This window comes from Mytilus trossulus, chromosome 6 (assembly GCF_036588685.1).
Source record: "Mytilus trossulus isolate FHL-02 chromosome 6, PNRI_Mtr1.1.1.hap1, whole genome shotgun sequence".
NCBI classification, from domain to species: Eukaryota; Metazoa; Mollusca; class Bivalvia; order Mytilida; family Mytilidae; genus Mytilus; species Mytilus trossulus.
The window spans coordinates 58,524,400-58,539,326 of record NC_086378.1 but is presented as its reverse complement, the minus strand read 5'-3'; the positions used below and the strand labels follow the sequence as shown (position 1 = coordinate 58,539,326).

At 32.0% G+C, this 14,927-nt stretch overlaps 1 protein-coding gene across 1 annotated transcript in view; it reads left to right on the top strand.

The window, feature by feature from the left end:
• Nucleotides 1-9,222, top strand: part of LOC134722852 (uncharacterized) — a 239,738-nt gene extending 230,516 nt beyond the window's left edge. Inside the window, exon 10 of the mRNA XM_063586483.1 lies at nt 8,063-9,222. Coding sequence (XP_063442553.1) covers nt 8,063-9,222 — 1,160 coding nt within the window. The remainder of the gene's footprint in view (nt 1-8,062) is intronic.
• The last annotated feature ends 5,705 nt before the right edge of the window (nt 9,223-14,927 follow it).

Sequence of the window (14,927 nt, the reverse complement as noted above, 5' to 3'; positions counted from 1 at the left end):
TCTGTTTGTCTTTTTTTATTTTTAGCCATGGCGTTGTCAGTTTGTTTTAGATTTATGAGTTTGATTGTCCCTTTGGTATCTTTCGACCCTCTTTTATAGAGGGGAATATGTGTCGATGTGGGTGTGTAAAATTTAAATTCTAATTATTCTGAATTGGAATATTTAATATTGTCATAAGTTAGTAAAATGCAATACTTTCTTCATGTTATGCACTGTACATTTTTTGTTTATGTCTGTTCTGCAGGTTGAATGATCTGTCCCTATACAAAATGTCTTCATTTCAAATGCAAGCAGCAGTTGAAACTTTTGTCCTTTATCCGGGTCAATCCCCGACAGAAATAACCCATATGGATTATAATCAAATTGATCACGTCTAAAAAATGCATGACATATTCAAAAATTCATGCTTCAACACTTCGGTCATTTTAAAAAATGACTAAGTATTTTTTAGTCATTTTGTATAATGCCTGTCAAGGTTAAGCATTTTATAAAAAGTATGAAAATTCAGTCATTTTACAAATTGCCTAAACTTAGAAAATGCCTGTAACATAAACATATTGACAAAAATATATTGTTTTTTCGTACATTGAACATGAAGGTAAAAATTGACAGATACATTTGTATCTTCAATATAAAATGAGAAAAAAAAACACATGCTCGTTTTTTAGGAATACAAAATTATAGGAAAATCTTGCAGAAAATATTTGTTGGTCGTAAAGTTTTGAGCATAGATACCTCATGGGTTGTTATAGTAAATCGTAATTATCAAGAATCTGTATAATAAAGATATAGGAAGATGTGGTGTGAGTGTTAATGAGACAACTCTCCATCTAAATAACAATTTATAAAGGTAAACCATTATAGGTCAATGTACGGCCTTCAACACGGAGCCTAGACTCGCACCGAACAACAAGCTATAAAGGGCCCCAAAATTACTAGTGTAAAACCTTTCTAACGGAAAAACCAACGGTCTAATCTATATATAAACAAACGACAACTACTGTACATTAGATACCTTACTTAGGACAGGTGCAAACATTTGCAGGGGGATTAAACGCTTTAATGGTACCAAACCTTCTCCCTTTTCTGAAACAATAGCATAACATCACACGATAAAATATCAATTGGCAGGCTTAACTCAATCAAAAAACGTAAATTAACACACTATGGACGAATAAATTTGATCCTCGATATCTGAATGCAAATGCATAATTAATAGAATATAAGGGACACACATTCTATGCCAAAAAGCAAACAAACAAAGCCATGTCAAGACACCACTTCGAAATATTTAACCCTTCGAAAATAATCATTTATGAAAAAAAACACGGTTTTAATAATACAGGTAAATAAATACATTTAATGTTTTTTAAAAATGTAAAGGATATTCAGACAATACTAGTTTATCATAAGAGGTCGTGTGGAGGCGATAAAAATCTTCGTAATAGTTATCAAAGGTACTAGGATTATAATTGGATACGCCAGACGCGCCGTTTCGTCTATCTAATACGCATCAATGACGCTCAGATATAAATAGGTATATAAAGCCAAACAAGTACAAAGTTGAAAAGCATTGAGGACCCAAAATTCAAACAGTTGTGCCAAATACGGCTAAGGAAGCCTATTCCTGAGATAAGAAAATCCTTAGTTATTCGAAAAGTTTAGTTTTGTAAAAACAGGAAATCGAAATTCATTTTCTTTATATATTATACTTAAGCGAAACAGATTCTCTAATGGACACAATTTCCACCTGTTATAAATAAAAACAACAGTAGTATACCGCTGTTTTAAAGTCAAAAATAGATTGAGACAACAACAAATTCAGGTTACAAACTAAAAACATATCAACTATAAGAGGAAAACAACGAAACAACAGAATCACTGAAGTTAACAAAAAACAAACGACAATGCAACACACACAGAAACGAACTATAAGATGACAAAGAAATTAGCTAGTAGTCTTTGATATTTAAAAAATCAATGAAGGAATGGACAACCTGGGTCCTTTAGATTTTATTACTCATGTATGACATGTACATGTATGTCCCAGCTGCAATAAATTGTCAATTTGCAGTTGTCTATCTCACTTAAACTAGTTATCCCTTACAATCTATATTGAATTTTCTTCCAAATGGTGTATATATATTATTATCTATAATTATTATGTCTTTTCAAAGATTTTTCAAGATATTTATCTAGAAGTTAATGACAATTATAAACAGTATTTTCCAATAACGAATAGTTTTTCTATGATTTAAACTTAATATTCAGATAGTTAGTTTGTAAAATCATACGTGAATAAATTTGCATCAGTGCCATTGAGGTAAGTCTAATGCGTTTCTATTTTTGGGCTTAAATTTTATTATAACCATAGACGGAGAAAAAAATCATGAGTAAAGTTGATTAAAATATTTGATTGTTCATTTAAACACAAATTATTTAGTAGCAAGCAAATTTATAGAGTTCATTATTGAAACAAGCTAGATTTACTATCTATAGTTGGAAAGAGGTATTATCACTAATACGAGGCAGGCGATACCTTAAATGCCAGCTTCATACCAAGAAAATGTCGTATATATTGATTGGTTATTGGTTGCTTTACGTTCAGTGGCAAATATTTCATGCATGTTCAGGACGAAAGTTCTAGGCTACATTAACATATAGTTTTGTCTAAAATAAAATAATAAGTTCAAAACGATTTTATCTTTCAGATATGCAAAATAAGTTTAACTTTTATAAAATATTTAAAAACATTTAAAACTTCCCAAACCGCACATGTAAGTGTATACACAGTAGTTTTTTGGGTGAAAATATGGCCGTATTTGCCAATTCGTTAGGATGAACCTTAATACTAGTGTTAAATTTTGACTGAATAATTTTAATTCATAGCGCTGAAGAGCTTCGGTGAAAAAAAACAAATCGATCAAAAAAACATTCTTATTCCTGATCATGATCCTCTTCAGTTTGTGGGTTCTACATCAATGTCATGTACTAATTCAGTGTCATTTCTTGCATATATTTATTTTGTAAGCTTAATTTTCAAGTTTTTATTATATGGCAGCAATATACAATTGAGAATGGAAATGGGAAATACAAACGTATCAAAAATTTGCTGTCGACTAATGCTTCATCATTTTGTTGTTGTTTTCAAGAAGACACATTTGGTTTCCAGACAATAACTTAAGTGAATGGATATCTATGAAGTTGTACTAAAAGGTTCAATACTAAAAAGAAAGTTTATAACTGATTTTGGGTTATAGTACAACATTTTTGGGTGTGTGTTTTTTTACAAAACTTTGGGGTTTTCTTAAAAAAAATACCATATTTGCATTGATTATTACTCATCTAGTATATATATATATTGCAAAAATACTAGTTTGGCAGGAGGTGCACACAGAACAGGGTGTTTTTATTATTTTTCTTTTTTCCTTGGATGCGTACTCCTTGATAATTTCGACGTCAGTATCATGATAACAAAATATATTTGGTAAGTAAATATACAATTGACATGCACCAGTGCGCTGCAGAAGAATTTCCTTTCCCTTTAACTCCAAAAATTTCACATGAGGTATTTGGTAGATAAAACACTTGTCTTTGTTTGAAACTTTCAGTAATAAAAAATAGTTTAGCCTTTTTGAATGTTTCACTAATTGTGTGAAATTTTTATTAGAAAATGTACAAAACAGTTTTGACTTTAAAAATAATTTGCATTATCTGCAGAATTATTGATAACTTTCTTTACTACTCAAAAGGACATATATCTAACATATTGTCCATTCTATTCTGATCTGAGTTTTTATTCATACATATGATATACTGACATGGCTGTTGGTGTTCCAAATTGTCTTTTTCTGTTTCTAGAGAAGTATTTGTTTAACCTGGTAAGTCACCTACAAAGTGTTACAATTTTATTTAGACGCAACACATAAGTAGTGACCAAAAAAGTAGCGCTTTCACATGACAGAAGCTAGAAAAAAATTAAATGTACACATTTTCAATATTTGTGTAGGACTATCATATAAAATTAAGGAGATACATGTATATAGTTAGAGGCTGCTGCTGAATAGAAATGTTTGGGTTCACATGATACCTGTTTTCAAATTAGTCCATATTGAAGTTTGAAGAGTCCAAAATTAAAATATGCTTGATTCCAACTGACATAAAACATTTCGTGTTTTTAATTTGCTAAATATACATCAGGCTGTGTGTAGCAAAGCATTTTATTGCCTTTAGGTTTGTACATTTTTGGGGGTTATGAAAATAAATTGGTAGTTGTGAAGTTGCTAACATGAGCGTACTCAAATTGTACCTATATTGCCAGTTTGGTCAACAACTTTTGTTTATGTTTATGAACCAGACAAAAGTCTATTCTGTGCTTATTTTGTAGACTATCCTTGTTTACAATATAGTTACACCAGTTTTATTTTGAGTCCATGTAAGTCGAGTCATAGACAAATGGGTTTGAACTGACCTCCAAACAATCCATGATCTGTAATGAGGTTAGTACCCAAATTCCATTCATTATTTCCTTGTTAATTTCAAATCATTAAAACTGGAATATAAACAGGTGTTTTGTTTTATTTCTTCTAATATTTCGAACCATTTGACATTATTTCTTGCTTCAAATATTATTTTTTAAAGAAAAAGATGCTGGTATGATAATTAGATAACTTCACATGGTGAAAGAAAACTTGTAAGTTGCAGCTTTTTTTTATTGAATAGGTGCAATTTGGTTACTGAGTGCAATTTTGGTACTGTGATGTTATAAAACCATAAGTGTGTACATGTATTGCTAAATAAGTTGAAATGTGAAGCTGATATAGTGATAAAGTACTCGGTAGAATGAAATTGTTTTGATCAGGGTTAAACTGATGCATAAAACATACAGGCAACTGCTGCAGCTTAAATTTTAAAGGATGTAGTCCACATACTTTCAAGTAACATGCCATGTATATGCCTATCAAAGTCATGGTATTATCATAGATTATCATAATAACTCCATCTTCCCTTCAAATCCAATATATACAGTCTTAAATGTATAACTAAGACTCAAGTCTCCTTTTGTGATTAAAATTAGAGAGAAAAAATAAAACATCTCCTGGAATTGTATAAGGTAGATATCTGATATGCGACCTATTCAATGAAAAGATTTATTGAGAGTTTGGCAAGGAAGTACAGAATTAGAAGATTGTGAATTATTTAAATATTTTTTTCTTTTTTCATTACAAAGGAGAAGTTCCGGGAAGACCCTTATTTGGCCCCAAAATATAGCAGTTTTACAAAATTGTTTAAATGTAAACTTCTAGTTATCTATTGGAAAGAACAATGGTTCTGCTACATAAATATGTGCTGTTTTTGACAATACAATGCACATATATCGGGTTCTAGCATCATAAAGTCATGCCAAATTACTGAAATCTTCACACTTTTAGCATTTCACTTTTCGCCGTATTTGTGTTCATTCATAATATTGAAATGTAAGTTGTATTTGATGATAATACGTAACATATATAAAGGTTGAGGATGAACACGGATGCGGCCACTTTCATTTTTAACAAAAACGATCTGACAATTGACATTTTTTGGCATATTTGATCGATTGTTCATAATTAAGCTATGATCGGAGCCTTTTAATGACAAAATCAGTTCAAATTTAGTTTAAACATATTTATTTATAGTGGATTGGGAAACAAGTTTTACAACTTATATTAATCCCTTTCCACTTTGCGGGTGCGAGTGCTGCCTTGTAGCGGCATTAGCCTACTCTTTTTCGAAATCTACAAGGGTGTCTTTAACGTGCAAGAGATATGGCTCTCTCTTAACACGGGTCAGCCATTTATCGTCCCCTTCCGACGGACTATCATCGTTTCCTCAAGACTATACTCGCAAATGGTGTCAAGGGAGAGCCGAAAATTAAGTTCCTGAAATTTTCATCCCGAACGGGAATCGAACCAGGAACCTTTGTGTTAGTAGTCCGATGCACTAACCACTACACCACGGCTCAGTTCAAATCTTTCACATAAAATAATTAAATCAATTGAACTAGACACTTAAGTATCTAAAAAGCGTCAACATCTCTCGTCAGATGAACTTAAAATTTGAGGCCAAAACCGGCCCTTACCAGACCTTCCCCTTTTATTTATTACCCTATTTGTTATAACTTTATACAATGTTATACTATTGTACAAGAATCACCCAGACAAATCGATTTGGTTTGGCCACAGATGACTTTAAAAATGTTGATATCTTTAAAAAAAAAAAACTCTAATTTATCTCCTTTTGGTGCAAAAATATCATTTTTTACGTTTAAATTGAAATATCATTTTTAACTCATCGGTGACAAATCTAACAAATTATTGTTAGCCTACGGATGGACAAAGGCACAAAAAATAGCAATAGTCAGAAAATGCATTGCAAAGAAAATTATATTTATATTTTATAAGTTAAAATCTTGCTGATATTATTATCTCTTTACCAAGTAAGCTACAATGATGAGAGCAAAAACTAGCTTATTAAGTCAAAAGATGTGTTCACACAAAATTGAATTGATTTGGCAAGTTCTTGTCAAATTTAATCATCATTGAACATTATTAAAGTAAAATGGTCATGGTTTGTCCCATCATTTTATTTCTGAGATTGATATCAAGTTATTTAGGTAAAATATATATACAATACAGCAGCTGATACAGAAACCTGAAAAGAAGAAGCTCATTTTTTTTTCAAAAAGTTTACTTTCATAATCTATATAATGAGAAATAAGACAAAGGGCTACTGTGCAAGCCAATCTAATAGTTAAATTCTGCAATAATAATGATTTTGAAATTCAAAATTGTGTCACTTTCACTTATTATTTAAAGCATATTTTTTCACAGAATTTTCTGTCAATATTTTTGGTATAAAACGTATCCCTTTTCTGAAGGATATTTTCTAGGCATTATTTTACTGTTCAACTACGAAACAGTTACATTAGGCTTTAGTTTAAATGCTCTCTTACTTTGAAGAAAGCTTATAACTCTTGAAACCAAAACATTAAAAGCAAATCTGACATGGGGATTAGATTGTCTATTAGGTCAAGATCTATCTGCCCTGAATTTTCAAACAAATCAAACAACCCGTAATTGGGTTGCTGCCCCGAAATTAGTCATTTGAAGGATTTTTTTTCAGATTTTGGTTATTATCTTGAATATTTTTATAAAAAGAGATAAACTGTGAACAGCAATAATGTGCAGCAAAGTAAGATCTACATATAAGTCACAATGAAAAAAAATGCCAGTTGACCTCTTAAGGAGTTATTGCCCTTTATAGTAAATTTTTAACCCTTTTAAAAAAAAATAGTATTCTTTAACAAAAATCTTCTCCACTAAAACTACAGGGCCAAATTTAACCAAACTTGGCCATAATAATCATTGGGGTGCCTTGTTTAAACAATGTGTGACTTGAGCATGCAGGCAAACCAACCAAGATTGCCGCCATGGCTAAAAACAGAATATAGGGGTGACCTGTTGATTTTGGCTTATATCTCTGAAACCGAAGCATTTAGAGCAAATCTGGCGGGGTTAAACTGTTCATCATGTGAATATATATCTGCCCTGAAATTGTGAGACAAATCGGACAACCTGTTGTTTGGTTGCTGCCCCTGAATTACTAATGTTAAGGAAATTTTGCAGAATTTGGTTATTATATTGAATATTATTATAGATAGATATAAACTGTAAACACCAATAATGTTCAGCAAAGTCAGATCTACAAACAAGTTTACATAAACAAAATGGTCAGTTGTCCCTTAAAGATGTAAATGCCCTTTATAGTAAATTTTTTTACAATTTTCATAAATTTTTAGAAAAATATTTTCCACTGTAATTATTTTGCCAAGTTCATTATAGATAGAGCTAATTGTAGCAACAAGAATGTTCAGTAAATAAAGATCTAAAAATACATCACAATCACCAAAACACAATTTTGTCATGAATTTATCTGTGTTAATGTTATTTCATTGTATCAACATTAATTGCATTTCTCGTATAACGAATATCTAAGACGTTGAATCTATAATGTATTTCAGGTGACTGGTCCAACAAGATGCACTTTTGTCCGTCTTCAACTATGTTTTATGAACTTGCATTGATATCAATGTGTATTCTGCTCATTACTTCTCATCTCTTTAGCATATCACATGAAACTTATACAATTTCGTCTCCGAGACAGAGGGTAAAAACAAATTCAACAGGTAATTCAGATCAAAATATATACACGAAAGTATATTCAATTACATGGATTAAGCGCCCTAACGACACACCAAAAGATTTGCTTACATTCAAGTTTAGGAATTGTGCGTTCAGGAATTGCAAGATTGGTATAGCATCGGATGAAACTTCACTTGGTAATAGCGATGCTGTGTTATTTTATCATACTAGCCTTGATGGTAAGGTTCCAAATAAGTCATCCAATCAGAAATGGGTATTCATCTCTATTGAATCTGAAACATATACAAACAAAAACTTTTTGAAAAAAGAATGGGTAAATAAATTTGATTGGGTATTCAGCTATAGAGCAGATGCTGATATATCTTTTCCATACGGGGAACTGGCAAGAACAGAAATACAAACAAAGAAAAACTACTCAAGGATATTCCTTCAAAAGTCGAAAAATGTTGCTTGGGTAGTTAGCCATTGTACTGCTGTATCAAACAGGAACGAGTACATTCAGGAGATGAAAAAATATATAGATGTTGACGTATTTGGATTGTGCGGTAAAAAGTGTGGTTCTTTACCTTTTTACTGGAACGATGACGCCTGTCTAAAAGATTTGAGTAAAGTATATAAATTTTACTTGGCATTTGAAAATACTCTATGTGAAGACTATGTTACTGAAAAGGCATTCCGGTTCTATCAGGACGGTTTTGGCATACTCCCAGTGTACCGTGGAGCTCCGAATATACGAAACATTTTACCAAAAGGTACATTTATCTCCTCCATAGATTTTCCATCTCCTAAAGAACTAGCGTTACATTTAAAGCACGTGGGAAGTGATGAAAGTGTGTACACTAGTTATTTGAAAGTAAAAGATCAGTTCTTGTCAAGCTCGTGGTCACAACAGGAGATGTTGCAATCTCTTCATTGTTCTGTTTGTGAAAAACTCAACACAGGGTATAAACGAATCCCTAAACTGAATTTAACACACTGGATATTAGAAAAGAAATGCCTTATCCCTACAGACATTTAACAACTGTATATGCAATACCGTACTTTATATATACATATAGGAAAAGGGACAACTATCCTCTAAATTTTTTTCGTTAAATTTGATAGCGCTATCATGCCGACAATTACGACGTCAAATAATATATGACGTAATGATGACGTTTTAAACAGATATATCATGTTCTTGAGGGGTATTTGTTAATGTCAAATTGTGCATTGTTGACAGACTAAGTCTATACACGCATTTTAAAAAGACCAACTTTTAATTAAGGTTCGATCAATGAAAACAGAGTATTATTTCCATTGAAACTTTCAAAAGTTGTAAAATTGGCTATTATATAAGGACCTGGATGTATATACACATTGGTACTCTGTTACAAAAGAGGGACGAAAGATACCAAAGGGACAGTCAAACTCGTTAATCTAAAACAAACTGACAACGCCATGGATAAAAATGAAAAAGACAAACAGAAAAACAATAGTACACATGACACAACATAGATAACTAAAAAATAAACAACACGAACCCCACCAAAAACTAGGGGTGATCTCAGGTACTCCGGAAGGGTAAGCAGATCCTGCTCCACATGCGGCACCCGTCGTGTTGCTTATGTGATTACAAATCTGGTAAATAGTCTAATTCGGTAGGTCAAATTCATGAAAGGGAAGGGGATTGTAGTTACGACGTTAGGAACATATCAGATATCATTAACAACCTTGTTTATTATAAAAATATATACAACATGAACTAACTGATATATTTGCACATTTTCCTTCTATAAGTGTCATTATTCACGGTTGTTAAAGTGTTGGAATTTTTCAAATATTGAAGTTTTGACTAGTAACAAACCCAAGTTCAACCCTTCGTGTATTCCAAAAATAACTTGTACTTAATCAGGAATATGACTGTTGTGATCAAATATTCTGTTTCTACATGTATGTTGGGGTTTGGTTTTGTTGCACTTAGTTAACAAAAGTATCCGGATTATAATTTTAGACGCCAGACGCGCGTTTTGTCTACATAAGACTTATCAGTGACGCTCAGATCAAAATAGTTAAAAAGCCAAACAAATACAAAGTTGAAGAGCATTGAGGACCCAACATTCCAAAGAGTTGTGCCAAATACGACTAAAGTAATCTTCTCCTGGGGTAAGAAAATCCTTAGTTTTTTCGAAAAATTCAAAGTTTTGTAAACAGAAAATTTATAAAAATGACCATGTAATTGATATTCATGTCAACACCGAAGTGCTGACTACTGGGCTGGTGATAACCTCGGGGACGAATTGTCCACCAGCAGTGACATCGACCCAGTGGTGTAAATAGTTATCAAAAGTACCAGATTATAATTTTATACGCCAGACGCGCGTTTCGTCTACATAAGACTCAATAGTGACGCTCAGATCAAAATAGTTAAAAAGCCAAACAAATACAAAGTTGAAGAGCATTGAGGACCCAAAATTCTAAAAAGTTGTGCCGAATACGGCTAAGGTCATCTACTCCTGGGGTAAAAAAAAATCCTTATGTTTTCGATAAATTCAAAGTTTTGTAAACCGAAAATTTATAAAAACGACAATATAATTGATATTCATGTTAACACCGAAGTCCTGATACTGGGCTGGTGATACCATCGGGGACGAAACGTCCACCAGCAGTGACATCGACCCAGTGGTGTAAATAGTTATCAAAAGTACCAGGATTATAATTGTATACGCCAGACGCGCGTTTCGACTACATAAGACTCATCAGTGACGCTCAGATCAAAATAGTTAAAAAGCCAAACAAATACAAAGTTGAAAAGCATTGAGGACCCAAAATTCCCAAAAGTTGTGCCAAATACGGCTAAAGTAATCTACTCCTGGGGTAAAAAATCCTTAGTTTTTTCGAAAAAATCAAAGTTTTGTAAATAAGAAATTTATAAAAATGACCATATAATTGATATTCATGTCATATTCAGTGTTCCTGTTAGTCCAGTTGTTCCTTTGTTTTCCTTGTGTTTAATTTACAACTCAGATATGTTTTCTCTCATTTGATTTATGGCTTTTGAACACCGGTATACTACTAATGCCTTTATTTGGCCGAAACGTGGACAAGAAATATGAATAAAAATATTTGCACTTAATAACTTCACCAGGAGTTTCAAAGGTAAAAGCAATCTTTCCTTCTTATTTCCATTGATTATCTCGATATATCGAAATCCAGGACCTATATTCCGATTTACTGTCGTATTTGTTTTCCCTCTGACCATGCATGACATTGCCAAGTTTCTTCTGTCAGATATCTCATTGAATTAGTTTGATAAAAGTTAATTAACTTTGGCCTTTAAACAAACAACAACAATAAAACAAACTTAACATTTATCAGTAATCTCTAATTTTTATAATGAAACGATCAACAACAAAAGTAATTTGACATCTTTGGTTTACTTTCATTTGTTACGTTTGAACTCTTTGACTTTCAGTACTATTGCATTTATGTTTGAGTTCTGTTTATATCTTAAGAAATATCGTTTAAAACGACAAAGTGTTTCTCGTTTCTCGACGTTTTTTTTTTTATAGATTAGACCGTTGGTTTTTCCAGTTTGCATGGTTTTACACAGGTACATTTCGGGGACCTAAATTATAGCTTGCTGTTGGGTGTAAGCCAAAGCTATGTGTTAAAGGCTGTATCTTGATCTATAATAGGTTAATTTTATAATTTGTTACTTGCATGGTGATTTTTCTCATTAGCACTCATACCACATCTTCTATATCTTAATGGAAAACTTTGATTTGGAAATTTTGTTTAATTTTAATCCTGAGATTATTCACTTATCTCTTATAAGATTACAATAAATTACCCGAATTTAGGGTTTGCAGAGTCATTTTCATACAGTATTTCTCTTTATGAAAACACACCGTTCATCACAAAAATAAAGCTGAACGTGTTTTATCTACATGTTACATGCAATATCATATCCATGATGCTCATTATTTTGGTTTTACAGCTGACCAGTCTTTTCTCTTATACTCCTTGGTGTTTTGTTTGACCGGCAAGGGTTAAAACACATGACCTTCCGCACTAGAGGCGAGCACACTACCACCACACCACCGAGGCGGTAAATATGTCTAAATAAAAAAATCAGTTATTTTGAATAAAGCGTTAGCCTTATTACTCGAGTAATCATGATTTTGTTTTAATAGTTAAGGGCTCCACAGCACTAACATAGTTCCAATTACCTAGCTAGACTTGCAATAGTCTAGGTCAACTGTAGACATAGATTCTTAGCTTTTTGATGTAAAATTTCAACTTACTAGACTCGTAGATCCAGAAAAGGATATGATGTTGATTTGATCACGAGCCAAGTCAAACCAAAAACTGTAAATTAACATGTTCTGTTTCTGTGCGAAGCAAGGGACATTTAAGAGGTTAAGCTCAAGGAAAACAAATGCCCGGAAACGGGAATTTCTTGTGGGCTGTTACATGGTCAACTAGCGTGTTCAAGATTTGGCGCAGCGTGTCATTTAGATACGACGCTGTGTTGTTTTTACCAAGCAATTCTGAAAATAAATTTTTAATATATACATCTAAGAATGTAAGATGTGTTGCCAGGCGTAAAACAAAATCATCCTACAATGAATTTTACATAAACGAACAAAGTGAAATTCTAGAGTGAAAAAAAGACCAGGTAACACAACTATAGGTCACCGTACGGACTTCCATGATGAGCAAAGCCTTTAACACATAGTCAGCAACAAAAGGCCCCGAAATGACAATGAAAACTAACGTCCTAATTTACGTACAAAAAATTAACGAAAAACACAAAGTCATATAAAACGCATTAACAAACGACAACCATTGAATAACAGGCTCCTGACTTTGGACAGGCACATATATACAGAATGTGGCGGGGTTTAACATGTTAGCGGGATCCAAACTATCCCCTCACCTGGGACAGTGGTATAACAGTTCAACATATACACGAACTTAAGGCTTTAATTTATGACTGTGCATAATTTGTATCTTGTACATTTGTACCTTCGCTAAGTACATGTAGTATATCCAAAATGAAAAATATTTAAATACATATAAATATGCACACAATCGATGTTATAAAAAATAATACATTATTTAGCTATTAAATTAAAATCAATTTTTGCTAATCATTGATATTTAAAAAGGATGTTTTTGTTTCCTACCCATCTATAGAGCAGTTTTACATCTTATAGATAACAATGGGTTTGATCAAAAAGGTAAAATTGCTAACTTTCAGAAACTAGTTTTATTTTAAATTCATACAGATTGGGTACGGTTTATTTGCCTGAATAAAAGCTCAAAAAATGATAAGCTTATTACACATTTTCTAAATCAGGACATAAAAGTGTTATAATTCTATAAGAGGTACCATACACATCGAGGGAGAAAAACTGTTCTTAAAAAAACATACAACCAGGTTTCTTTATTTCAAACAATTTGCTATTTTTTCTGTATAAAAACAAACATTTGGAAATTGCATCTTGCCTATATGAAGGGAAATTTTGATATTTGAATATATTTACGAATATCGAGAAAAAGAACGTTAAAAATTTGTATAGTCAGGCAATTTTTAACAGGTGAGTAATCGTGCATAACAAAACTGCACGCGTGTATGGTCTGCAACTATTACAATTTTTCTGGTTTTATATTATGTTTCAGGGAAATAGTCGCATCCTATATACTAGGTAGGCTATCGTTATCAAAAACGAAATCAATGTATCTCAAATGCAGAATAATTACCTTTTATAAATATTTTCTAATGTATACATTTTCTATTATTTGTACATGTCTATTAATTGATATGTATCAAACAGCCAAAGATATTAATATCTATTTATTGTCCCTTTATATACGAGGTTCAACTAGGCTCGTTGTAAGAATGATATACCCGCTTAGAATAATTAACCCTGCGGACATGTACCATGTCTAACTTTTTTTAAATCTAAGGTCAAGCTCGGTGTCAGAAAACTTGAACTGGATTTATAACTCAACATGTTGTAGTTATTAAGTAATTACATTATTTGTACTGATGTTAATATACTTCACACGCAAACTACTTAACTGTATCCCACTATATTTCAATAGTCATAAATGTTGTCTGAAGTATTGTAACAATAAGTCTGAAGTATTGTAACATGTGTAACCCCTATACCAGGTTATCATGGTTTAATGAACGATACAATCTAACATCTTGTTCTTGTTTCGTCATTCTTGAAGAGATAGTTGGTGTACTCTAGTTGGAGTTTAAAACTTACGGTTATATATATATTAACAAAGCTAAATGTCGCTATTATTTCGATTTAGTAAGTATGCATAGACAATTTTTACATGAAACTGACAAAAGTTTCAGATTTTGTTTATTAAACTATTCCAAACAAACAATTTGAGTACAACTGTTTCTTTAAAAAAGGAGTGAAGATGTCAATTTAAATGACCTTTAATGTACTTATTCGTCTTTAGAAATTGACTAAAACACTTTTGAAGACATTTTTCTTGCAGATATTTGTTAACATGTAGTTTGAAACATATTAGTCAGAAAGGGTTAACGATTATTCCATTGGACAATAAGGATGAGGTCATTCGTTATGCGAAACATGATCTATGCAGTTCAGTGATACGTGTTTGTTTAATTGAAAACTTTTGTCAAAATGAAACTATAACTTTTTTTTCAGATCTACATAATTATGTAAATAGATCTCATTTACTGGGTAGTCG